The sequence below is a fragment of the Cryptococcus neoformans genome, chromosome 14 (assembly GCF_000149385.1).
Source record: "Cryptococcus neoformans var. neoformans B-3501A chromosome 14, whole genome shotgun sequence".
Lineage (NCBI taxonomy): Eukaryota > Fungi > Basidiomycota > Tremellomycetes > Tremellales > Cryptococcaceae > Cryptococcus > Cryptococcus deneoformans.
This window is the reverse complement of record NC_009190.1, coordinates 488,703-512,875: the sequence shown is the minus strand read 5'-3', so window position 1 is coordinate 512,875 and position 24,173 is coordinate 488,703. Positions and strand designations below refer to the sequence as shown.

General features: G+C 47.5%; 11 protein-coding genes across 13 annotated transcripts in view; 6 read left to right on the top strand and 5 right to left on the bottom strand.

Moving 5' to 3' along the window:
• CNBN1730 (hypothetical protein) overlaps nucleotides 1-888 on the top strand; it is a gene marked incomplete at both ends in the record, with an annotated part of 939 nt that extends 51 nt beyond the window's left edge. The window contains 8 exons of the mRNA XM_766902.1: nucleotides 1-4; nucleotides 68-141; nucleotides 194-241; nucleotides 296-381; nucleotides 441-585; nucleotides 645-720; nucleotides 778-814; nucleotides 873-888. The exon at nucleotides 1-4 is cut by the window's left edge and continues 51 nt beyond it. Coding sequence (XP_771995.1) covers nucleotides 1-4; nucleotides 68-141; nucleotides 194-241; nucleotides 296-381; nucleotides 441-585; nucleotides 645-720; nucleotides 778-814; nucleotides 873-888 — 486 coding nt within the window. The remainder of the gene's footprint in view (nucleotides 5-67; nucleotides 142-193; nucleotides 242-295; nucleotides 382-440; nucleotides 586-644; nucleotides 721-777; nucleotides 815-872) is intronic.
• Nucleotides 889-1,440: 552 nt separating this feature from the next.
• On the top strand, nucleotides 1,441-3,092 carry CNBN1720 (hypothetical protein; the record flags this gene model as incomplete). The annotated part of the gene is made up of 8 exons (XM_766901.1): nucleotides 1,441-1,511; nucleotides 1,561-1,639; nucleotides 1,695-1,711; nucleotides 1,764-1,981; nucleotides 2,031-2,359; nucleotides 2,417-2,461; nucleotides 2,516-2,862; nucleotides 2,924-3,092. The coding sequence occupies 8 exons, from the start codon at nucleotides 1,441-1,443 to the stop codon at nucleotides 3,090-3,092; spliced, it is 1,275 nt and encodes a 424-aa protein (XP_771994.1).
• A 624-nt stretch (nucleotides 3,093-3,716) lies between these two features.
• Nucleotides 3,717-4,095, bottom strand: CNBN1710 (hypothetical protein; the record flags this gene model as incomplete). Its single annotated transcript, XM_766900.1, has 3 exons — nucleotides 3,717-3,760; nucleotides 3,841-3,925; nucleotides 3,991-4,095. 3 exons carry the CDS (start codon nucleotides 4,093-4,095, stop codon nucleotides 3,717-3,719), a joined length of 234 nt encoding a protein of 77 aa, XP_771993.1.
• Nucleotides 4,096-5,054: 959 nt separating this feature from the next.
• On the bottom strand, nucleotides 5,055-8,078 carry CNBN1700 (hypothetical protein; the record flags this gene model as incomplete). Of its 2 annotated transcripts, XM_766898.1 has the most annotated exons (8): nucleotides 5,055-5,246; nucleotides 5,297-5,354; nucleotides 5,401-5,467; nucleotides 5,522-5,701; nucleotides 5,755-6,811; nucleotides 7,595-7,623; nucleotides 7,861-7,897; nucleotides 7,995-8,078. In XM_766898.1, 8 exons carry the CDS (start codon nucleotides 8,076-8,078, stop codon nucleotides 5,055-5,057), a joined length of 1,704 nt encoding a protein of 567 aa, XP_771991.1. The 2 variants fall into 2 exon arrangements, with proteins under 2 accessions (XP_771991.1, XP_771992.1); XM_766899.1 differs by lacking the exons at nucleotides 7,861-7,897; nucleotides 7,995-8,078 and having other exon boundaries at nucleotides 5,755-7,246; nucleotides 7,595-7,690.
• A 1,213-nt stretch (nucleotides 8,079-9,291) lies between these two features.
• Nucleotides 9,292-11,089, top strand: CNBN1690 (hypothetical protein; the record flags this gene model as incomplete). The annotated part of the gene is made up of 9 exons (XM_766897.1): nucleotides 9,292-9,345; nucleotides 9,415-9,507; nucleotides 9,573-9,747; nucleotides 9,808-10,054; nucleotides 10,112-10,169; nucleotides 10,220-10,422; nucleotides 10,487-10,497; nucleotides 10,556-10,911; nucleotides 10,973-11,089. 9 exons carry the CDS (start codon nucleotides 9,292-9,294, stop codon nucleotides 11,087-11,089), a joined length of 1,314 nt encoding a protein of 437 aa, XP_771990.1.
• An 801-nt stretch (nucleotides 11,090-11,890) lies between these two features.
• CNBN1680 (hypothetical protein) lies at nucleotides 11,891-13,547 on the top strand (the record flags this gene model as incomplete). The annotated part of the gene is made up of 5 exons (XM_766896.1): nucleotides 11,891-12,019; nucleotides 12,094-12,327; nucleotides 12,380-12,502; nucleotides 12,561-13,346; nucleotides 13,419-13,547. The coding sequence occupies 5 exons, from the start codon at nucleotides 11,891-11,893 to the stop codon at nucleotides 13,545-13,547; spliced, it is 1,401 nt and encodes a 466-aa protein (XP_771989.1).
• Nucleotides 13,548-14,147: 600 nt separating this feature from the next.
• CNBN1670 (60S ribosomal protein L17) lies at nucleotides 14,148-15,037 on the top strand (the record flags this gene model as incomplete). The annotated part of the gene is made up of 6 exons (XM_766895.1): nucleotides 14,148-14,150; nucleotides 14,256-14,301; nucleotides 14,360-14,431; nucleotides 14,491-14,619; nucleotides 14,674-14,839; nucleotides 14,905-15,037. The coding sequence occupies 6 exons, from the start codon at nucleotides 14,148-14,150 to the stop codon at nucleotides 15,035-15,037; spliced, it is 549 nt and encodes a 182-aa protein (XP_771988.1).
• Nucleotides 15,038-15,851: 814 nt separating this feature from the next.
• CNBN1660 (hypothetical protein) lies at nucleotides 15,852-17,582 on the bottom strand (the record flags this gene model as incomplete). Its single annotated transcript, XM_766894.1, has 3 exons — nucleotides 15,852-16,783; nucleotides 16,837-17,049; nucleotides 17,099-17,582. The coding sequence occupies 3 exons, from the start codon at nucleotides 17,580-17,582 to the stop codon at nucleotides 15,852-15,854; spliced, it is 1,629 nt and encodes a 542-aa protein (XP_771987.1).
• Nucleotides 17,583-18,029: 447 nt separating this feature from the next.
• On the bottom strand, nucleotides 18,030-19,543 carry CNBN1650 (hypothetical protein; the record flags this gene model as incomplete). The annotated part of the gene is made up of 9 exons (XM_766893.1): nucleotides 18,030-18,242; nucleotides 18,290-18,439; nucleotides 18,491-18,677; nucleotides 18,728-18,846; nucleotides 18,908-19,087; nucleotides 19,152-19,258; nucleotides 19,309-19,335; nucleotides 19,394-19,444; nucleotides 19,501-19,543. The coding sequence occupies 9 exons, from the start codon at nucleotides 19,541-19,543 to the stop codon at nucleotides 18,030-18,032; spliced, it is 1,077 nt and encodes a 358-aa protein (XP_771986.1).
• Nucleotides 19,544-20,347: 804 nt separating this feature from the next.
• CNBN1640 (hypothetical protein) lies at nucleotides 20,348-21,052 on the bottom strand (the record flags this gene model as incomplete). Its single annotated transcript, XM_766892.1, has 3 exons — nucleotides 20,348-20,471; nucleotides 20,525-20,854; nucleotides 20,907-21,052. 3 exons carry the CDS (start codon nucleotides 21,050-21,052, stop codon nucleotides 20,348-20,350), a joined length of 600 nt encoding a protein of 199 aa, XP_771985.1.
• A 191-nt stretch (nucleotides 21,053-21,243) lies between these two features.
• CNBN1630 (hypothetical protein) lies at nucleotides 21,244-24,113 on the top strand (the record flags this gene model as incomplete). Of its 2 annotated transcripts, XM_766891.1 has the most annotated exons (11): nucleotides 21,244-21,641; nucleotides 21,696-21,981; nucleotides 22,028-22,130; nucleotides 22,181-22,279; nucleotides 22,333-22,673; nucleotides 22,727-22,840; nucleotides 22,901-23,339; nucleotides 23,392-23,510; nucleotides 23,564-23,630; nucleotides 23,683-23,867; nucleotides 23,921-24,004. In XM_766891.1, 11 exons carry the CDS (start codon nucleotides 21,244-21,246, stop codon nucleotides 24,002-24,004), a joined length of 2,235 nt encoding a protein of 744 aa, XP_771984.1. The 2 variants fall into 2 exon arrangements, with proteins under 2 accessions (XP_771984.1, XP_771983.1); XM_766890.1 differs by having other exon boundaries at nucleotides 23,683-24,113.
• Between the last annotated feature and the right edge of the window lie 60 nt (nucleotides 24,114-24,173).

The following is a 24,173-nucleotide window of genomic DNA, read 5'->3' as shown; positions in this document are numbered from 1 at the left end:
GCCGGTATGTGCACTCTCTTGTGCATTGTTTAAAGTCCATTAGAGACTCATCCACTGGTTTTAATAGTCGGCCTTCCGATTGGTTTGGGTGTTGCCAGCGGTTTTGTTACCGGACAGAGCTCTAGGAGCAATTGGTTTACTGTGGGCACCATTTGAATAAGTATGCTTTTGGCCTCATTGCTAACTAAAGTAGACCATGACACCTCCTCCCGGTAACCCCCCCAAGGAAGTCTTCGGTCCAGTAAGTTTTCGCCGGTAAAGGAATCATGGGAAATTCCTCAAGTTCATTCTTTAGGTGTGGACTGTCCTTTACGGACTCATGGGCTACGCTTCGCACCTTACTGTCAAGGCCTTTGACAACGCTGTGACTCCCTCTGGGACGTGAGTAATTCTTGGTAATATCGCCATCTCGCCATTTTCGCTGAATATTCGGATCATAGTGCCCAGGCGGACCAGGCCCTTCAGTTGTATTACGCTCAGCTGGGTCTCAACCTCATCTGGTCACCCATCTTCTTCGGTTTCAAGCAGAAGGAAATCGCTCTTGGAAACCTTCTCGCCCTCACCGGGACTGTGGCCGCAATGACTGTAAGTGCTATAAAGTAGATGTCTTTACTTTTGCATAACCAGCTGACGATCTTCCTTAGGTTAAGATGCACGATCTCTACACACCATTCAGCACCACCTGGTTCTTGGCTCCTTACTGTGCTTGGCTCGGTTACGGTAAGTTTATTCAACATCTTTGAAATGAGGCCACAAGCTAAATTTGCGCATTGATAGCCACCTACCTCAACGCTGGCTACATCTTCTTCAACCGGTAAGTGACAGTTGATTCGAACAACTATAGCACGCCGCTTACATTGTTTCGTATCTAGTGACAGCAGGCATTAAACTCCCAGCTTCTTGTGGAATCCATTTAATTCTTCATGAACCGCACCAGGCGTCTGAGAGTGTAGCAATCTTGTACTGTGTATGGGGTGTGTATTCATTACATAGTAGTAAGGCGTGGAAATAAGATAAGAAGAAATGCAACAGTTCCTTCACTGGGTCTAATTATTTGCCTCGGCCGTGATATCCGGTGATATGCGCCCCTCCTCAGGAGGAGTTATACCGGGAGGATGGAAGCATGCTGTCCGTTAAATTGTGAACTTCATTTGCATTTCAGCTACCGACGATGATGGACCATAACGTGACTACTGTACAAGTACTCTCCTTCCTCAAAAGCGATGACGCGATGCACTTATTAGTATTATTGTAATACCGGCTTTTCGGCTTACTCCGGGGACGTCTGAATGATGATGATTATTGAATCAAGCAGCGGCGGCACAAGGTCAACACTCGCTCACCATCCTTTCATCGTTCAACCGGCATTCCCTTCCATCACACAAGCTATCTCGCCCCATCTATTCATTTTCTGCCATCCCGCCAACACAGTAAGGCAGAATGCCGAACAAGATGGGCGTCACCACAATGGTGGCCGGTATGTTCTTGACTGGCTGCGCCAATAGTCTCTTGTGAGTGTTAATGCCACACAAGCAAATTGTGTGTTGATTGACGACTTAGGTCAAAGTATCAAGACATGGAATGTGTCGAGAATTGTGGAAAACATGCCGACGGACCGCGATTGAATTTTGAACAACCAGTACGTGTCACCTTGTCTCACAGTGGTGGGCACCCACTGATGTGGTGCATTATAGGTATGGCAAACCCTCAAGTAAGCTCCACTTACTGGTCATGTTTAATACGTGAGCTGACACACCGCTCAGTATGTTTATAGGTGAATTTATGTGCGGTATTCCACTTTTATGGGCGTATTATAAGAACCGCAGCGCTACGAAGACAAGACCAGAGGAATACTTGCCGGTGGCAACAGATGAAATGGAGACCGAAGAGGAGGAACATCCACTGGGTCACCATCATGATCAAGGACAGCTGTTGAGTGGCTGGAGGATGTGTTGGCTATGGTTCCCCGCTTTTTTCGACAGTGAGTCTTCTATTCCATGCGACGAAGGGATATACTAAGGATTTGTTAGTTTGCGGTACAACCCTCATGAACGTTGGTCTCATCCTCACTCCTGTATCAATCTTTCAAATGTCCCGAGGCGCTCTGGTCCTCTGGGTAGGCGTTCTCTCCGTCATATTCTTGCGACGACACCTGTGGCTTTACCAATGGGCTTCACTTATCATTGTGACATTTGGCGTATGCCTGGTGGGATTATCAGGCAGTCTGACCAAGAAGGCATTGAGCGATCCGGTGGAGCTGCTTGTCACTGCCATGGAACGTCCTGTTGATGATCCGGCTCGTGTGGCTATCGGTGTGATGCTCATTCTTTTCGCTCAAATCTTCACGGCTAGTCAGTATGTGAGTAAACTTTTGCTCATTCCATTAAGGTGCGCTGAAACTTATGCTGGAATCTAGGTGGTGGAAGAGAAAATCATGTCACGGTACAAAGTCGAGCCTCTGGTAAGTCTCTTATAGGGCGGACTCAATATTAAAACAGAATTGACACCAGATCAGAAAGCTGTTACATTAGAGGGGTTTTTTGGGCTTACCACCACCCTCGTTGCAATGCCCTTCCTTCACCTCTTTCTGCGCCATCGCTCGCCCTACTTTGATATTCCCAGAGGCTGGCATCAAATTGTCTCTACTCCCACCGTCTTTTGGTCCTGCTTCGCCATCATGTTCTCCATTGGATCCTTTAACTTTTTCGGCCTGAGCGTTACACACTGTGTCAGCGCAACGACCCGAAGTACCGTGGACACTTGCAGAACTCTTGGTATCTGGATTGTCAGTCTTGGGTTAGGCTGGGAAGCCCTAGTTTGGCCGGAATCCATCCTCCAAATTGTTGGGTTCGCTTTGCTAGTGTAGGTCCTCCCCAAGGCGTCTCTCTGCATTCATTGTTGTATCTGCTGATGCAACTTAAAGTTACGGGACCTTTGTTTTCAACGGTCTCGTCAAACCACTCATCTTCCCTCCTCCATCGAGCGTCCATCTTCCTCACGAGCCCGAGCTGGAGGAAACCGGCGAAGTACCCGCTGCGGGTGCTCAAGGGAGGTCTGGATACGATGTGATACCAGATGAAGAGCGTTGTTGACAAGTTATATGCTCGTGCTCTTCTGTACTCGTTTGTGTCTCGAGTCAGGAGTATACCATTGTTTCCAGTTCCATTCTAAGCATGCATGTTCATTCTGATATACTAGTACACTCAAGTCTGCTAAGATATACAACATTTCCACTGCTGACTCCCGTTCCCATCAACGATTCATATTCGTCCTCAAATCGCCGTGCTTCATGGTCAAAACCTGATCCCCTCAAATAACATCCGCATGTTCGAGGCACCAAGGCGTCACGCTATTCCGTCCTGAGGAGTTGAAATATTTCCATAGGAGTATGGCACGTCCTGGTGAATGAATCGAAGAGGAAAAATAGGAGTCAGATTAGATTCAATGCGATGAATTCTTGGAATAAGCTGATGCCTGCGCATCGTACTGTTGTTTGGCCAATAAACTCTACCGAGTTTGTCGACGCCAATAGAGCGCAGTTGATCAAATTAAAAGTTGAGAGTAATGGAAACATCGGGAGAGTAATGGGTAAAAAGGGTTTTACTGCAGTTTATAAGTGAACCAAGGTATTTCGAGTTTGAGTCTCACTAACTTGTTGATACGTCGCGCTACTACTGCTGAACAAGCGATCGGCCTCGGTGACTTCGAGCTTTCTCTTATGTGTGTGTGCCGTTGGAGGTTTTAAATAATTGTCGAATCCCTAGCCATGGATAGGAGTCGCAGATTAGCATAGGTGGAGAAGACAGGTACAAAATGAACAATTGAAGATGAACCACAAACCCACCTTGATAATATTTCCACCCGAAGCTGCCGTCTCATCCAGATAACTTCCTTCAAAATTGTATATACTGTTTTCCAACGTTACCTACATAGATAAATCGTACAGTCAGTCGTCTTGAACAGCAGAAACGATATGATAGTCAGGCATACTAAAGTGGATTCGATAGCCTTCTTCTTCTTTAATGCAGCTTCGAGCTCGGCCATAGCTGCTGTCTGTGCCTTTTTAGCATCGGCTGGAGGTCCAGATGTGCTCATCGTGCTGATGCCTTAAGAGTATCAAGAGCTGTCCAATTGAAGATAGTACCAGAAGAGAAGAATTCAACGAAAAGGCGACCGCTATTACTACTACTACGTCCAGCAGAGTGAAGTGCTATATTACGTAAGTAACAACGACAGATTCATTTTACTTGCGTAAAAATATCTTAAATACGGCCCCTTCTCTGAAGTGGGGATGGCCCTATGCCACGTATGTCACTGTACTATTATATATATAATAACCGCTACCTACTTACGTCTGTTCGGACAGGCATCCTCTCAACTTCTTCCTTTAAAAGTTTCATCTATTAACGTATTACGTCGCAATGATAAGAAAGTTTTGGTGGCTTGTACACTCATAAGGTAACTAAATTTTGCTAGGAACTCAAAAAGTCTCCCAGGGCCGAAAAACGTTGCGGGCTCGCTTATACTACTTACACCGACTTGCCATGGGTCTAGCTGCTAGTCTTTTGCGTGATTGCCGTCTTTCAAGAACCCACTTCAACATCATCTCTGGACAATGACGACAGAGTGATTTCATGTTCCCTACTCGAAGTACTGACCCCATGTCTTCTTAAATTTGCATCGACCAATCAGCATCTTGCTGCGAGTCTTAAGGATCGAAGTTTAGTTGCGTCAAGACAACACCTCGAGTGGTATCCAATGGTGTTCATCGTCAACATGATCTGGTACAGTCATGCCCAAGTGATGCGAATGAAAGTTGAGATGGCGTGATTTATTACAAAGTCCGCTGCATCAGGCTCAATGAACAACACCCAGCGATTGATCATTTGGTGCAATACTGTCCGAGCCTCCGGGTTTCATGTATCTTGTTTCTTTACAACCATTGCCTAGAGAAAGATCGAGGCAATATCTATGTTCCGCATCCATAACACTTATATTCTTACAAGACTCCGATGTAGAAGTTGGAAAAGGAGAACGGAAACACACATCTAATTTTACTGCCGGTCGGCAGCGATGGCAGCCTCATCCGTCGTCTCCTCTTCTTGCGCCAGGTCGACCACATCATCTTCTTGCTTGCTTGATGCCGCCTTTTCGATGCTAGCAGAAGCAAGACTGACACGGGGTGAGTGTCGGAGGTTGGCGGGATTGGTCCTCCGAAGGGGTCGGAGAAGACGTCGACGAGCCACCTAGGAGGGAAATTAGCATTATCATGATTGAACGTCTGCAACCGACTTGCCATGACGGGAACGGAAGACTTTTGGACGAGATAGTGCGAAGTGGAACCCAAGAGGATACTAGAGAAGTGTTAGTAAAAATTACTGCTAGGGTTCTAGAGCGTACCCTTGAAGTTTACCCAACCCTCGAGAACCAACGATTACCATAGTAGGCTCCAAAAAGTCAATCAAATCTGGATGGTGTCAGTTTCGCCAATAGCCCAAAAAAAAGTGAAAAAAAGCCTTACCAATAAGCATATGACGAGCATTTTTTGCGTGCAAGAACTGACATGTCACAGTGATCTGCAAACGTGTCCTCGATAGCAATCCAGTTACTTGCTTCACAAGAAGCAAGGTGGTCGTCTGACGCTCTTTCTGGATCCTCATCTTTTGAGCCCTATCGGACTCTGACCAAGATTTCGGGTCGACTATTTCGTTGCATTAGCTACATGACGAGGAAAACGAACTGTAGTGCACTCACGTTTATTCTCATCTTCCTTGACCGAGATGAGAAAGATCTCGTCACCATCCCTCGCTACAGTCCCAATAGCCCATTCCACAGCGTATCTACTCTCTTCACTCAAATCACTAAGCACCACATACCTTCTCATCCTCTTGCCACTCTCTTCCAAGGCCTCATCGGGGTCACCTTGAGTGAGGGCGATTGTACACCTGTCACGGGCAAAAGTGGGCCGAGAAGTTTCGAGACGCAAACCCGTTTTGACATTCTTATTCTTCTTTCCTCGAGTTTGGCCGGAAGGGGCAGCAAAGAGAGACGCAGGCGGGACGACGACGTTGGGACCTTCGCCCAGTACGTCTTGCTCCACTTCTTCGCCGTAAAAGTCGAGCTGGCTACAATTATCGGTATCATTTCTTGCGGCATCGGGATCGTCCGTTGGTCCTCTACCTCCCATCCCTGCCGCGTCACCTTCGAAGAATACCGCGTTGGCTTCCGTGTTCTTCTCTGTTTCCTCATCAAAGATGACTTCGCCGTCCTCATCAATGATATCCACTTCGTCAAGGTCTACACCTGAACCCTCCTCCTCAGTCTCCCCCTCAGGCTCAGTCTCCCCTTCGGAAGCTGACTCGTCCTCATATGCCAAAGCTTGAGGCCGGAATTTTTTAGCACCTCCCACGCTCTCACCGTCGCTCTCTGCATAGTTATCCTTATCCTTCTTCAAAGCTCCAACTTCAGGACTCGTATCTCTGGCTCGAGCCTGATCACGAGCTCGTCTCGCGCGAAAAAAGGGCGAGGGTGCACGGTTCTTGGATGAACTCTTGCTGGCACCGCCTACGGGCTTGGAAGTCTGGAGGAAAGATGCTTTCATTTCGGTAGCTTCTTTTGGCGATGGTTCGACGATTTTTTCGGGCGATTTAGGGGGGTTGGGTGTGACGCTACTGCTGCTACCAATAGCTGCTGCTCGCAAACCAAGAGCGGCGAGAGCGCTCGGGGTTTTCTTCATTTCGCTGGAACCCGGGCTGGAAGAGCTGCCAGGCTTGCCGCCGCGGTCAATAGCTCCAAGGATGAGATGGGAAACCTGGTCGTCCAACGATAACAAGGCCATCGGTGGGTTAGATTTTGAAGGAGGATAGGTATTGGATGGAAGGGGTGGAGGAACAGTCTGCGTCAGCTCATTTTCATTTTCTGGTATTAGAACGCATTTGGAACTCGATTTCTTCTGCCTCCGTCCTCTCTCTTTCTCGTCCTCGTTAGCATCCACATTCTTGAGAGCAAGACCTTGGTCCTCTCCAACCGTAGCACTATCAAGCTTTTTGCGCCGTCCACCCCATAGCGTTAGAGATCCCAATGATGGGGAATTTTTTTTGCTAGGTGGTACTTTGGACACATTGCTCTCAAGCGTAGTGGCCTCAGAGGCATTGGAAGAGAACCTTCTGAGTGAGGCCAAGGACGGACGTCGAGAGGACGAGCTAGGTTCCTCAGGAGACTGAATTTGTTCTGGTTTGTTGCTCACCTACAAAATGGTGGTCAGCTTTCAAAGCCGGAAAAGTGATAAGGGATCAAGGGGCAAGCGTTATCCAAGTCTGAGCCGAAATCCGCTAATAATGCCCGAATCCGATGAGGATGGGCGAAGATCAACTAAACCATGGGGCAAAACATGCTGGAGTTGATGTTTCATCACATCTTAACAACTCTTGGAAACTCAACCACTTTTGCTGTACCATAAGATGGTTTCGATGTCCCAATCAGGCGCCTCGAATCCTACAAACCGCCTTCAAGTCCATTGTTTTCGTCATAAAGGAACCGGGATGGCATAAACAGACTTGGAAAAATGCTTGCCCTTTGTATACATAGCACTTACCTCGTCTTTGCCCGCTGCGCCGCTTAGGGCTTTTAGACGAGAGACGGGGTTTGAGAGGGAGACAGGGAGTGAGAATGAGCGGTGTAAAGGGGCCATGGGAACGGGCGCAGGGCAAGGAAGAGGTGGCGAAGGGAAGAGTTGAAGGCGTCGAAGAGGAGAGTCGTTGAGGAAAAACAGAGAACAGTCAGCAGCCGTTCATCTGTTTATGAACGTGCAACGAGGCATCCTTTCGCAAGGTACCGCAGAGCACAGCCATATACACTCACCGTAGTCAGCGGCTTTCGAAATATCATTTTTTGTTTTCTAAATTTCCAGATAAAATGTTAGCACATTACTACACTCCTCTTAATCCATGGAAGAGGCTTCTCTCGCGTGACAACATTTACCCGCCCACACTCACAGATAATGCAAAGTATGCGGTCCGTTCAGAGATCCCGAGTGCCTTTAGCTGCTCAATCAGTTCGGGCTTTGGTTTGGTTGACATCTAGCGGTCGTTTCTTGCAGCTGAGTGGGTTGTGGGTCGATCTGGTCAGTGTGGATGGATAGACAGAATCGAAATGTCGTAGGCACCGGCGGTGGAAGCGGTAAGCGCCTGGGCGGTGGAGGGACGGTTCATCCCGGATATGGTTCGCTCCGCCGTGCCGCCTACCGTATAATTCGCTACGTATGCTTTTTTTTTTCTTCTCCGTGGGTGTCACCTTCTCGTCCGTCGTCAGGCATCTCTTCAGCCAGTTCTGCATAGAGAGATATGATAAGCAAACGCCTTCAATACTAGCGCATCCCAACGGTACGTACGACTGCTGAATTATAATGTATATATGTAGCTTTTGGCCGTGCTACACGGGCCTCGTCGGCGTGAGACCCAATTACGGTTGCTGCATACTGACCAGCTTTCACAAACTCAACGATGAAGAATCACATGAACACTATATCAAATCATACAATCCCACAAAAATACACAACCAGATGCGACACACAAGGTGCATAATCAATGCACGCATACCCACGACCACATCATCTTCATCGATAAATTGAGAATTAAAGGGGAGAAGAAGCAGCCCGTGCCCGTCCCTTTAGATCGTCTTCTCTGCCTCAAGGACCGTAGTATTTTAATGATTCATGGGGTAACAAAGCGTAAAAGTCTATTGTGAGCGCATTCTTCACCTGCGGTCTGGGACGATTATGGGCGCTTTGGGTATATATGTAAGCAAAGGAAGATGCCGTTTCACGATATTTGTAGCTGTTTGTTGATGGATCGCTTTTATCGTGATGGTCCTTTGTGGGAAGCAAACGTCCTTCGTCCTTCTTCTTTCGTTTTCGGGCTCTCCCCTACCGGCTAAGGATCCTTTCGTCTCCCAGGGACCTTTTTATGGCCTTTGACTATTGATTGTGTGGATCGAATTTGCAGTGAGTGTTGTCCACTGTCCGCTGATCATTCGGCATTCGGTGATGTCTCATTCCTCTGATTATTGAATGGTCGTACCTTTCCATCTTTGGCCTCTCAAGGCAGAGGCCTGACTCTTGGAATGATCCTGATTCACAAGCATATATATCGAAAATGAATCCAATGACAGACGAGACGTTGATCTTACATCTCAATCACTTCTCAGTTCTCTTATTTGCACAGAGGTCTGCTATTGACGCCTCTACCTTACCATTCATAGCTCTTTGCTTTCTTCCAAGACGACATTCTCACCATGGCGACAACAAACGACACGAGTATGTCCTTAGTTTCTGTCCTCGGCGCATCGGTCAGTCATTTCTTCGCATTTCTACTGAGCCTTTCCCCGGCATATTGCTGATTCATTTGCGAAATGAAGGCATTAATCATCTCTGTCCACCATACATATAAATTTGATAAGTGCAAATGCCTCCTACCAAAGAAGAAAGAGTGGTTCAGAGTTCTTTTGACCGTGAGCTATCATCTGTCAATGGTAGCAGCATTCCAAAGGAAGTCACGATGCTAATCAAAATACAGTGGATGCTAATGTCATCCACCTGCTGTCTTTTTACCTGGGGGGCTGGATGGTGTTACATAAAATATAAACTGGGATGGATATATACAGAAGAATATGGAGCTATACCGTATCCGACGGAAATGTTTAGTCAAAAATATGTCAACTTCAGCACTGTCTTCACAATCATATTCAACGGTAGGCACTCGAACAAGCGTTTGACCACCTAAACGCTCTATTGATGACGGTTTTCATCAGTCGCTTTCAGTCTTCAGACTTCGCTGAATGCTGAGGAAGGCCTTTACTGGTACCACCTCATGCGAGCTGTGCGACAACCCAGTTCCGCTCGTTCTTGGCTCAATTCATCTTTCTTCTACGCCTGGATCGTGATCAGTATCGTTTCAACAGCACTTCAGAGTGGTATCGCATGGATTCATAGAGGAAAATTGAACATGAACCGGCAGATGGCTACGGTTATGGCTGTTGATGGTATTATCGAGTTCGCGTGAGTATCATATTAGAGCTTCCGTATGGTCGTGCTGTTCCTGAATGACGACCATAGGGTTTTATGCGCTGCTTCCGTGGTTATCTGGAAGTTCCCAGATTTTTTGGATAACGTCGTAAGTCCATCCCATCGAAATATTCGACACAAAATCTGATCCGAACGTAGAAAGCTTCAGGTGCCGGACCAGAAGTCAGATCTCGACTTCACTTTTATCATGGTAATCCATCTTCTCCCACGTATCGATATCTGCTCATTCCACTCAAAGAGGCGAACAAGATCCGAACTTTCTTCCGATTCTTATATTCGTCAGGAATGATCATTCTTGGCATTGACGGGTTGACTGCGAGGCAGTTGATTGCGAGAAGTCCGTGAGCAGACATTCATTACCTTCAACTACGTGCCAAAGCTGACTGGTAACTTGCTATTCTACAGTCTTGCAAGCGGTGAGCAAATTTCCAAAGTAACTCTCTCGTTGTCATCTGTGCTTATTTAATCCAACAGACCTTCTGTCCCAAATGTTATTCGGATCCTTCTTTTTCATGCTCATTATCTCCGTCATACTCTACCTCCCTCGAAACTGGTCCCCAGAAGGCAGCCAGCGTAACAACATCATGGTTGGCGCTCAGCGCAATGCGATCAATAACGAGCACGCTCAGCTCGCAAGTGGGGTAGCTCTCATGTCTTTACTTCGCGAAGGAGGACAGTGGGATAATGATGAGATGCCCACCAAGGATATGCAGGGTGAACACCCATACAATCTTAATGACCCCAAGATGTATAGCTCTGAAGAACCTCTAACTTCGAAGGAAATGAATTGGGAGTTGAAGAGAGATTCGGGCTTGGGTGTTCCCAATGTAGTAAGCACATTCCTTCTATTCGCAAAGTCGTGAGTCAGAGACTAATATGCTATGTTACCAGTTGGAGAACTTCACTTCACCTATTGCTGTCCAAGTCAAAGAGAACAACATACCAACCGAGATCCGAATCCGTGTCGAGCAGGAAGTACACGAAGACCGAGGAGAAAGTTATGTGTAATAATTGGGAAGCGGGTGGCCCTGCTATATAACTATTAAACATTATCCGATTTGTAGCAACTGTAACATAACTTAAATGGACCCTTTTTTGCGTGACCTTGTCAGGATGCAACGTTTCGACCACCATCATTCAACTCATGAGCGCCACACCACGCACATCTTGTCTTACTCTTACTTATCCTTTTTTGCGATTTGATTTCGTTCTCATTGGTTACGTATGGGTGCTGTCTGTTATGAGATAAGGCATATCTAAATACTACATAACTATTTCTTCGAGGCCGGAATTGGCAGCTGAATCAAAGAAAGAAATGAAACCAACAGAGACTAAAACGTGAGATGTAAGAAGAAGAGTAACCGAAGGCGGAAGCAGACTCGTCGACGAGCCGGCTTCCCGGCTAAATTGTGCTGGGTCGCGTGGCTTCGGCATTGGCCGTTACGGTATCATCACCTCCACTTCTTCCTCTGCCTTCGACATCATCTGTCGTTTGCCCTGCCGGAATGATATGCGACCTCTGTGACAGAAGATGGCGCCATCGACCTAGTCCGATGCAATTGCACAGGGTCTGGTGACCATCTGGCTTCTTTGAATAAAGATCGGAGAAACACACACATGTCTTAAATGTATCCGGTTGACAAGCATTTGACGGTATATATGCAACGCGGTTTGTCCTCGCTCATTCGATTCATCTATCCGTATCTGCAATCAGGCATCTCCGTGTGCATATACGCTCTTCAAACTTAACTGACATATTCTTGCCCTCTTCACATTATCTCCATAGGTTCATATCCACTCGATTGCACCATGTCCTATCACCAGTTCGCTACGCGAGCTATCCACATCGGCTCAGAACCTGACCCTTCGACTGGTGCTGTGGTTCCTAGTCTCAGTGTTGCCACGACTTTCAAGCAGGATGGTATCAATAAGACTCGAGTGAGTTCTTTGCGTATATTTCATGTCAAGCTTCAGAGCCTTCCGTCAAACTGACCGGGAACGGTGGATGATAGGGATTTGACTACTCTCGAAGCGGAAACCCAACTCGCTCCTCCCTCGAGCAGCTTTTAACCTCTTTAGAGACCGCCCCTCTGTCTGATGCCCAAGGAGAGAGCTTTGTGTTCTCTTCAGGATCGGCGGCTACAGCCGCAATAGCTCATTGGGTGACTCTGACCAAGAAGGAAGGGGGAGCCGGGGGAGCCGATGGTAATGGTGGTGGTGGACACATTCTGGCTGTCAATGATGTTGTGAGTAATTTTCATTGGGGAGTGCTCCTGACGAATTGACCAACAAACGCAGTATGGTGGAACCGCCAGATATTTCTCTCGAGTGGCTCGCCCTACCGGGCTCGATATCACCTATCTGGATATGATAGAAGCTGGTGAAGAAGGTATCAGAGCTGCCATCCGTCCAGATACCAGGGTGGGTGGAAATTGAAGAGTGACATGTCTAGTATGCACTAACTTTCTTCATTTTACAGCTCGTCTGGCTGGAAATTCCGACCAATCCAACTCTGTTGGTCCACCCTCTCCCATTGATATCCTCTATCGTCAAGAGCCTTCCTGAGGAACATCGTCCTTTGATTCTAGTCGACACTACTTTCTTGTCATCTTTCAACTTCACCCCACTTGTTGGCGCCAACCCCGAGTCCACGCCGCTGGCCGACATTGCCTATTCATCCCTGTCCAAGTATTCGTCAGGTCATTCCGATATCATTCTGGGCTCCGTCACTGTTTCACCTCAAACAGCTCGTTTTCGACCAGAGTTAATAAAAGCTTTGCGATTCCTTCAAAATTCAATGGGTGCATGTCCTTCCCCTTATGACTGTCATCTCATGATTCGAAGTCTCAAGACCCTTAGCACTCGGATGATCAAGCACGGTGTAAATGCCCTCAGAATCGCTGCGTTCTTAGACAATCAACCTCAAGTCAGTGAAGTGCGTTATCCTGGATACAAGGAAGACCGAGGTTTCTCGCAGATCAGGCCTTTATTGTCAGAGAACCTGAAAAGAGAGTTAGAATTCTTAGGTTGGGAATTCCCTTGGGCTGCACCATCTGCCGGGGAGACTAAAAACCTCAAAGAAAACTCGCTTGCGTACGTTCGTACCCTGGGCATCCCCTTCGGGGGCGTTGTGACTTTTACTCTGAAAGATGGAACTCTCGAGCAAGCCGAGAAATTCTGCACTTCTCTGAACGTCATCAGCTTAGCTGAGAGTTTGGGAGGGGTTGAGAGTTTGATTGAAGTGCCATTGGGAATGACGCATGCGGTGAGTAGCAAGAACGCTTGATTGGCACGGTCAAAGGGACGGCACGGTCAAAGGACTAATCACGTCGTGTAGTCAATACCCAAAGAAAGTCTTGAAAAACTGGGTATCACAGCCAGCCTCGTGCGTTTCTCCGTGGGGATTGAAGATTATGAGGATTTGATCGAGGATCTACAAACAGGCTTTGCAGCTATCAAGCAATAGTAGACATGTTTTCGATTGAGATATAGTGGTATGCGGTAGAAATGTGCTACTTTCAATTCGTGCATATTTCATTCGAATTCTGTCGGCTGTGTGATATCGCGAAGCTATGCGCTGTCATGGCATATTTATTCATTCATGAACATGAATCCCAATGTCAAGGCAAACGTCAAGGCGGCAGCTGTGCCGTTTGTCATCTTTCTCTCGCCTATTTGGTAGAGGAGGGAACGTAACCCCCTTGATATGGTTTCAAGAAGTATGTAATATGTATACTTTGAATACTGAGAAGGATGCAATACAGAAGTACGAAACAGCGACGCGTTGGCCGGCATTAGTACATAGTGACGGACGGGAACGCGCAAGTGGAGGCAGAAGAATATCAAGAGCTCATGAACCCGAAGGAGAGACAGTACCGTACGTAAGAGTGATAAAACGGCGGCGACGACCGTCATTTTTTCCCGGAAGTAAAAATTCGAAACTCCGTGAAACTCCGTCAGATTGTGGCAAATGGAGCACCGCTGCTTTGAGGTTTGAGCCGCCAAATCAATTTATCCCCTCTTTCTCTTTCCTCATCCCTCAAAAGGCCGTAGCCCTATACTCACAATGGTTAGTCTTCATTCCGCCCCGTACCCGACACCGTTCGACAATTCGATACGCACAGAAGACATGGAGAACGAGCGAGTGATGGGGAGCTGACAGTGCAAACAATAGGTTCGATACGCCTCTGCCCACATCGCCGCGAGCAACCCCGAGAAGTGTGCGTTGAGCTTTAGATTGGTGGTCATGGAGAAGGATGAGGCTGATGGATGCTATAGTCGCCAAGGCCCGAGGCGAGTACCTCCGGACTCACTTCAAGAACATGCGAGAGGTGGCCGCTGCCCTTTCTGGTGAGTTTTGGTTAAAATCGGGATCTCATCAAAAACATCATACTGAGTGGGTTTTAAAGGCATGAACTTGAAGAAGGCGTACACCTACCTCGCCGACGTTCAGGACCACAAGCAGGTTATTCCTTTCCGACGGTTCGCTGGCGGTACTGGCCGAGCTTCTCAGGCCAAGCAGTTCAAGACTACCAAGGGTGTGTAGAGGTGTTGACTTTCATTGCTTGGGGCGTTTCTTACACTCGCTGCAGGTCGATGGCCCGAGAAGTCTGTCAAGTTCATCCTCCGTCTCCTCAAGAACGCCGAGTCCAACGCCGACGCTAAGGACCTCGATGTCGAGGAGTTGATCATCAAGAACATTGTTGTTCAGCAGGCCCCCAAGACCAGGAGGAGGACTTACCGTGCCCACGGTCGAATGTGCGTTTTTCGACAGAATCGAGTGGAAAATGAAGATCAATGAGGAGACTGATATTGGGATTTAGCAACCCTTACCAGGGCCACCCCTGCCACATCGAGATCATCCTTTCCGTCCCTTCCTCTGAAGTCCCCCGCGCCAAGGACCTCGACACCACCTCCTCTAAGAAGGCCGAGACCATCGCCGCTATCGAAGCTTAAATAGCATATATGTAGGGCTATGTGTGTATGATGGATGGCATTCTTTTCGAAACGGCATGATATTGATTGGGCTGGGGGCTGGTGCATTGTTGTTTTTTATCTCACGACAGCGTGCGTGAACATGATCGAATTCCTCAGGGAATTCGGTTTTGTTCATGTTACATATCTCGAGACGGTGAAGCGAAGATGTGGGGAGCTAGCCGGAAAGAATATGACCACTGACGCAAGATAATTGAACCTAAAAATGTTGCATGACTAAAGTAATAACATATAGCAATTCATCGAGCATTACCGTATTGTTGAAATATTTGCATAGCAGTAACTACGTTCGCAACGTGCCTTCAACGACGTACGAGCTTGACACTTGCCGTAATAATATCAGATCGTTTTACCGTTATGTGCGTGATTGAAGTTTCTCCCGGATATTTTACGTAATATGGGACCTAAATACACACTTATTTCGATGTGTGGGAGACTGCTGAGCTGTCCGATTCACGCATGATGCAAAAAAACGAACGATTTGACATTTACAGTCGGTGATCGCGTCCACGCTTCGCGACATTTAGGTTCTTTTTGACATCCATGCTACTTTCCAAGAACTCCAGTGAGAGCAGATTGTGGCATTCTTGCGCGACCAAAGGAATCAGAGCTAAAGGGAAGTTAGGCTGGATGATAATCGTGCAGCATAGGGGATCTTGTGGAGTCAGAAGATGTTGTATTTCAGAGTATTGCGAATATGGTTGGTAGCAAGCGATTGCCGACAATTGAGTGGTTTGCATGCAAATGCCTGAAAAGATGCTCTAGGAAAAAAAAATTAACGTCCCTCGACAACATCGTACTTCTTGCCTCTGATACCCCATGTTCCCCAGTTGGTTTTAACGCCGACCCTGACATCCCATTCTGCAATCTCCCACTTCAAACTACCGAAAGGGTTCACACCAGGGGTAAGAACCAATTCGAACTCATCCGTGACACCCTCAATCGGTTCGATAGGCCCTGTTGGGAGGCTGACGTAGTCGGGGAACTCTCTAACAGGAGAACCGGGTGAAGAGGCGGAAGGAGGATTGGTACCGAAAAGGGCAGAGACATCACGTTGGAGATCGAGGGGAGAGAAGGCAGTGAAGAAGAATGGGCATTTAGTTTCAAGGATGAGTTGAAGTGGGCGACGCCATGTTGTCTGAGCTTGGACGAGGGTTTCTGGTGGGGCATAAGGAACTTCAGATTCGATTCCTGCGGGGGTATCGTTATGCTCCTCTGCCTTCAAAGGCTCCTCGCTTCCGTCAAGGAGGACTTGACCCTTACCGCCCCTGGTGATCTTTTCCAACAATGGCTGGTGGGGGAAACCGAAACCGGGGGAGAACGCAAAGAAGACATCGGTATAAGGGTCAAATGGTCCAAGCTGTTCGTGAATCTGCTCGTATGACGCTTGGACGGAAGTCAAAGACAAGCGAGTGTTGCAGTTGAGGGTGTAGCTGGGAACTCCCCATCCACCGTCTTGGGAGAAGGAATAAGTGGGCTTAGCACGTTCGGTGGCGTTCACAAGGGGCAAGCCGACTTCAGGGCCAATAAAGTAGATTTGGAATGTAGTGCGGGGGAAAAGGTAGCAGAGTTGTGCCCAAAGGTGGGGAGGGAGGGTAGACTCGGCACGGGCACCAAGGAGGAAGAGACGGAAAGGAGGCTGAGGCTTCTCTTCAACGGCGTTTTCAACAGTGGCACCAGGAGGGAGATGGAGAACAGAGTGGAGCGCTGCGACGACGAGTCAGCACAAAGTTGGTCGGGTTTTGGAGGTAATTACCTACCAGCCATGCTTCTTCTTCCCTGTCGAGTGACACGGCCGTTACCAGAAGTGAAAGGACCATTCTGGTGAAGAATACCTGCGATAGTCATAGGGTAGGTAAGAATCTTGGACACGTGACGGACTGAACGGTCGGAGTCGATGGAGGGGAAACCTCGAGTGAAAAAGAGAGTATCCCAAGAAGCAAAGTTAACTGCAGATTCGTACGGTTGCTCCTCTACATATTGATCAGCTTATTCAGATCAATGGGCTATTACAAGACTAACCAGGCATGTTCTCAAACTCAACCATCGGTCTACCACTCCTCAAGTCATGTTCGTCCTCGTTAACCTCTCTCAACCTTCCACAGTACTCTTTATGCTCCTCTTTACCCTCTTCCCATCTTTCTTGGTTTTTATGTGTAGGCCATCCACAATCAGGACAATCATACGCCGGTCTCACACGCTCGTGGTGCTTTTCGAACGAAGTCGGACACAAAGACACCGATTTTATCCGGTCGGCCTTTTCACGGAGAGCTGGAAACGGCGATTCGGAAAGAGGATGGAAAAGATCGTCTTGTGAGAGAAGAGGTGCCTGAGGAGCTGCAGGTGCCGGGTTTTTTTTTTTGAAAATGGAAAAGAACGGACGGGCTTGGATGTGAGAATGAGGAAGAGCGACAGGTCGGCAAGTGGGAGCGACGGAAAGCGAGGGAATGAGGCGGGAGGAGGCGATGCGGGTTCGTCTCAGAGATGTGGCTGTGATTGTACGCATTTTGGGTAAGGGTAAAGTAAAGAAATGATTAGTAGAAGCTTGCACGACAGGCGAAGTGAGCAAGATTTCAAGAGAGGGCGGACGTGAACGGAACGCAGAGAAATCCCAAATAATAATGTGGAGGTAACTCGATTATCCCGAACTAAAATTCACTGCGCATCATTATCTTGAGTGTACCAGTACATCAATTTTCTCGTGCATTCATGTATACATGGAACGGTGACTGCGTCTGCGAGACCGTCAACATATAATATGGACAAGCTAATAATTGATCTGATGCAGTAAGGATTACACTTCCAGACTCTAGGCTTTACATCTAGTACCTATATAATTATTATATATGCTTTTACAATCTAATGATACATTCAAGTCGTAGTCTCCCACCAACTTAAAGCATATTTATGGCCCCACATTGATCTGTTGGGCTCCATCACACAAGTATAAAAACTATGTGAAGATAAGTTTTCTTGGGACACTTTGACTTGTGCGAGGCGATTCGGCTTTACGTTTCAAACTTTGACCGGCTCCAGAGGTCAACAACGGTTTCCCTTGAGTTTCATCTGGTGCCAGCTCTCGGGGTCTCAATTCAGCCAAAGGTTTAGGAAGAGCGATTGGTGGTGTGGGTGGTGGATAGGAAGTGAAAAATGAATGTAAAAGTGCCTTGATCTCCGTTAGCCTCCATGTGCCAACATACAAGCAAAACTCACTTTCTTCGCAGAAGGTCTCTGGGCTGGATCAAATCTCAAAAGTTCTCGAGCAAGATCTTGGCCTTCTCTTCCTATGGATGATATCATGTTCCACCAAGGATTTTTAGGGAATGATCCAACTTCATGGTAGTCGGGAAGTTTTGTATATCCCTACGGAAAGTGTTTAACTGATAGGAAAGTGATAGACAGAGGTAGACTCACAGGCCAATCCTGCTCGGTAGGTGTCCCCATGGCATGGAAAGTCTTCTTTAATTGATCTATGTCGGTCTCGCCAGCAAGGAACGGCACTCGTAGAATGAGCTCAACAAAAATAGTTCCCATCGACCATATATCGACTGTAGGAGAGTAGTACCGAGAACCAAAGAGGAGCTCTGGAGGACGGTACCATCTGGGGCCACGTTAGATAGTATCAAGAAATAACTATCAAAGAAAACATACCGGGTGATAACCTGACAGGTCATTTTGTTTCCGGCGTCTCCAAATTCTCTAGCAAGACCGAAATCCGCAATTTTGAGTTCACCGTTAGCGGCGATCAATAAGTTGTTCGGCTTCAAATCCTGATTCCGCGAGTCAACAACTGGCGAAGTGGTCCCAAAATGACAGTGATCCATAACTCACCCGGTGAAGCACTCCATTCCTATGAATGTATTCCAATCCCCTTAAGGACATTGCCATCCAGCTTTTGATATCCGCATTTTGGAAAATCAGGGCCTTGTCCCGGATAACCGCTTCCAAATCTGTATCAAGGAATTCCAGCACCAGATTGATGTTTTGCTTGACTGAGAAAACGTCTAGTAACTGGGTCGGATGAGCATGGTCATGTATATCGTGCCATAATCATGTTGACCATGTTCAAACGTACAGAGATAATATTTGGGTGTTTTAACTCTTGAAGAAATTTCACTTCTCGTAAAGCTGTCATATCTAGTCCATGTTTCATTTCTCCTACTTTAATCTTCTTGATAGCAACTTAATTATTGTTAGTTCAAGCTGTGAGGCATATAAGGCATCACGATCACCTTTTCTGCCAGTCGCTTTCTCTGTGCCTGTAAACGAGTGAGTGTCAACGATAAGCTAGCCACATATGCACTTTATGGCACTCACCTTTATAAACATTGGCGAAAGTTCCTTCACCGATTTTTATACCCTTGTCCCCTTGATGGAATCTGGTTAGGCATTATACGACCACACTCGTCTTGTCGACAGCTTACATCTGTTAGCACGTTGGCTGTTTTCTTGACTGGCCAAATCCATGTTATAAGTTGTCGAGGAGATTCACAAATATGACGATATAATGCTATATTCAAGATTTATTGTCAACTGTCATCTAGAAGGAAGATGTAGATCATAACTAAGCGAGAGCGAACACAGAAACAACGAACTCACACCTTACGCTTTCATAGGCCGCCCAAACGAGTGCTATAACTCTTACGATGACTAGCAACGGACTTTGAAGCTCAGCAAGTAAACCTTTGTGTGGCTGCGGCTCTGATCTGATGAGTCAGGCCGTGCGATCCCAGCAAATGAATGAATGAAGACAATACTTCTTTGCGCGACAGCAATGGTACTATGCAAGATTAGAAGTTACAAGGCTCCGACCAGTGAACAAGGTTACGTAATATAAATACAGACGCAGATTGTTGGGTCACTTGGTCGTTCGTCTCACCTCCTATATCTATGGCGGAGAAACAGTAGAGATCCTAGATAATAGTCCATACCCCATATCTTGCAACAGAGAACTCGAAAAACTCTCATTGAGATCAGTCAACACAGATTTTAAATCATTTCGACCTGGCCTGTTTATCGTAGTAGCATTATGCAACGAACGCGTCACTAAATATGAACCGATGCCTTGATCGCCCCTTGCCTTGACGTTTCACGATATACAATAACCGTCTATGATCCGACAATGCTTATCTATAGCAAGACTCATCCCTCGTATAATGCAGTCAGCATACAGAAGAAACTGCTACATGTCCTCCATTATATAGATAATGTTCTGTGGCCTTGTGGCACCGAGTCAGAAATAATCATGTATGGCAACCCTCATCTACTGACTTATCGCTTGATTACTTCAGGTATTGATACAGGTCCCTCGGCAGTCGCGGCTATTCCCGAGGTGAGGTAGCCGACGTATGGCATGAGAGAGTAATGTAATGTCAAGTTGGCGTAGGGGATGTCTCTGATGAGGACATGAGTACACGGTCCCATGCCATCAGATATCATTAGACTTACTTGAATGTCCCCGAAGGATTTCTCCAGATATACTTGTTCTTTCCATCTTCAACCCTGACATTTCCTCTTCCTTTTTTCCTGTTGCTCTTCGGCAATTCTCTTCCCACCGCTCTTATATCTCTTGTATCCGCTCGGGTGACGATACGATCCCAGAGAACTACCTCATGAGCATTCCCCGTACTTTCCTCTTCGTATATGGCAGTGAGATAAAGGAAAAGCTGCTTGGTATTGTAGGAGTTGAGCAGTTCATTGAGATTTGTTCGGACGTCAAACCGTAAAGAAGCGATGTCTTCCTGCTTAGCGCCCCATCTATTCAGCCGACCTCTTGTGCTACAGAAATGTTAGAAAAAACTTGTACCAAAAAAGAAGAGAAGAGACGAACACTATGATGTCTTTGACGTCTATTGAGCCAAGATCAACCGAGGGCAATGACAAGAAGGAGGCGACTGAGATGAGACCGAGGAGAATGAGGATGTAAGTGGTGGCGAGGGAGGATATATGATTTGCCCTCTGAAGTGTGGAGTACATGGTGCGCTGCTAATGCGCTGGCAGATTGAGCGACCTTTGAAGAGGTCCGCTTTGCTGTTGTGCTGTTCAGCTTCTATTAGTTGTTGCCGTCAATCGATAATCGCCCGGGACACGCTTCTGCTGTTGCCGTGCCTTACATATTCCAGTTACGTAAGGGGCAGTTCAGGGATAAAAGGGTAAAAAGGCCCGGGATGAAATGGCGAGTGAGGCGGGTTCCGCCGATGCCACGCTGGCACCAGGCGGTTCTTGCAGGTTCCAACGTGTCGGGTTGCCGCGGAGACGCGGATGGCCAGCCAGCCCCTCGTCAACTTCTTTCTACAAGAATCTATTCACTTCTCTTCCTTTCCTTCTTCCATCTTTGCCTATTCCTCAAGATTTTTGCCACCATGGCATATCCTTCAAGAATCACACGCCCAAAGAGGCAGTCTGGAATGTCATCACTCATGTCCAAGCTCACTCTCTTCGCCTTCGTCCTCGTCGCGGTGCTCTGCTTCCTTCCTGTAGGAAGCCAAGTACGCGCTGAAGAAAAGGACGTTGACGTTGGAACTGTTATTGGTATTGATTTGGGAACTACGTACTCTTGTGTCGCGTAAGCTTCTTCGTTTGTCCTGTATTTCGAGTCTGGCTGACGATTCTATTCCAGTATTCAGCGAGGTGGAAAGGTTGAAATCATCGCCAACGACCAGGGTAACCGTATCACTCCATCATGGGTCGCCTTCACTGAGGAGGAACGACTTATTGGTGACGCCGCTAAGAACCAGGCCTCCAACAATCCCGAAAACACTGTTTTTGACGCGAAGCGATTAATCGGTCGATACTTTGACGACCCTGATGTCACTCGCGACAGGAAGCACTGGCCTTTCAAGATCGTTAACAAGGATGGCAAGCCCATGATCCAGGTCAACCACCGGGGCGACTTGAGGGACTTCGTAAGTACATTCATTCTCTCGTGTATCTGGCTGACATCTTGAAAAGACCCCTGAAGAAGTGTCCGCGATGGTCTTGACCAAGATGAAGGAGACCGCTGAGGCCTACCTCGGCCACAAGGTTACTCACGCCGTTGTTACTGTCCCCGCTTGTGGGTAATAGTGTATATATTTTTTCATACTTTTTCTGACATGTCTGTAGACTTCAACGATGCTCAACGATCCGCTACCAAGGACGCCGGTACTATCGCCGGTCTTACTGTCCTTCGTATCGTCAACGAGCCTACCGCCGCCGCCATCGGTTAGTGTAGTTGTCGCTATTCAGGAAACAGTAGCTCACACTTTAAAATTTAGCTTACGGTCTCGACCGAAGTGGCAAGCAGGAGTCCCAGATCATCGTCTACGACCTTGGTGGTGGTACTTTCGATGTCTCTCTCCTCTCTATTGAGGACGGTGTCTTTGAGGTCTTGGCTACTGCTGGTGACACTCACCTTGGTGGCGAGGACTTCGACAACCGAGTCATTGATTACCTCGTCAAGCAGTACAAGAAGAAGACCGATATCGATGTCTCCAAGAACAACAGGGCTATGGGAAAGCTCAAACGAGAGGTTGAGAAGGCCAAGAGGACCCTTTCTAGCCAAATGAGCACCAAGATCGAGATTGAAGCCTTCGAGGGTGGCAATGACTTCTCCGAGGTAAGTGTTAGCCAGTAGGCCGTCGCATAACCGGCTAACGTATGAACATGTAGACTTTGACCCGAGCCAAGTTCGAGGAACTCAACATGGACCTTTTCAGGAAGACCATGAAGCCTGTCGAACAGGTCCTTAAGGACGCTGGTGTCAAGAAGGACGAGATCGATGACGTGAGTGTGAAGTGTAGTACATCACCCCCGCCCCGACAGCACTGACTTTTGTTTTCCCAGGTCGTCCTTGTCGGTGGTTCCACTCGTATCCCCAAGATTCAGCAACTCCTCAAGGAGTACTTCAACGGCAAGGAGCCTTCTAAGGGTATCAACCCGGATGAGGCTGTTGCCTACGGTGCTGCTGTCCAGGGTGGTATCTTGTCAGGAGAAGCTGGTAGCAGCGACGTTCTTCTTATCGATGTCTGCCCTTTGACTCTCGGTATCGAGACCACTGGTGGTGTCATGACCAAGCTTATTCCCCGAAACTCTGTTGTTCCTACCAAGAAGTCCCAGATCTTCTCCACTGCGGCCGACAACCAGCCCACCGTCAGGATCCAGGTTTACGAGGGTGAGCGATCCATGACCAAGGACAACAACCTCCTCGGTGAATTCGACTTGAACAATATTCCCCCTGCCCCTCGGGGTGTTCCTCAAATTGAGGTTACCTTTGAGATCGATGGTGAGTGTTTGAATTTCCTGTTCTCTGAATCCCGTTCGCTGACCTTCCATAGCCAATGGTATCCTCCGAGTCTCTGCTGTCGACAAGGGCACTGGCAAGTCTGAGTCTATTACTATCACCAACGACCAACGACGTCTTTCCCCCGAGGAGATTGAGCGAATGGTTCAGGAGGTGAGGACTAATCTTAACTTTGCATATGCCAGTACTGATGTTATCTACCTTAGGCGGAGGAGTTCGCCGACGAGGACGCCGCTGTCAAGAGGAAGATTGAGGCCATGAACAACCTTCAGAGTAAGCCTTGTCGATCCTCTACGCTATAGCAGTCGCTCACCACTATCTGTAGACTTCATCTTCAGCCTCAAGTCCCAGATTGGCGACGCTGAGGGTTTGGGTGGCAAGCTCTCTGAGGACGATAAGGACACCATTCTTTCCGCCATCAAGGAGAAGACTGAGTGGCTCGACGAGCACCCTCAATCCGACGCCGAGGACTACGAGGAGCAGCTTTCTGAGCTCCAAGCTACCGTTGCTGTGAGTCTCATTTTGTTGCTTGATATCTTCTTCGTCGCTGACCACAGATTCAGCCTATCACTTCCAATTTGTATGGTGGTGCCGGTGGTTCATCCTACGATGACGAGCAGATGCCTTTCAGCCATGACGAGCTTTAAGGCAGGAGTGGAGATAAACAAAAGTAAAATAGCATGGCATTGGCGTTTGCCAGTTATAGTAGATGATGCATCCAGTCAGATTCAATATGGGATAGTATTGACACTTTAATTTCCAGTTTCTCATGGTATGCCTAGTATGACTAAAAAGGAACCAACATTATAACCTGGC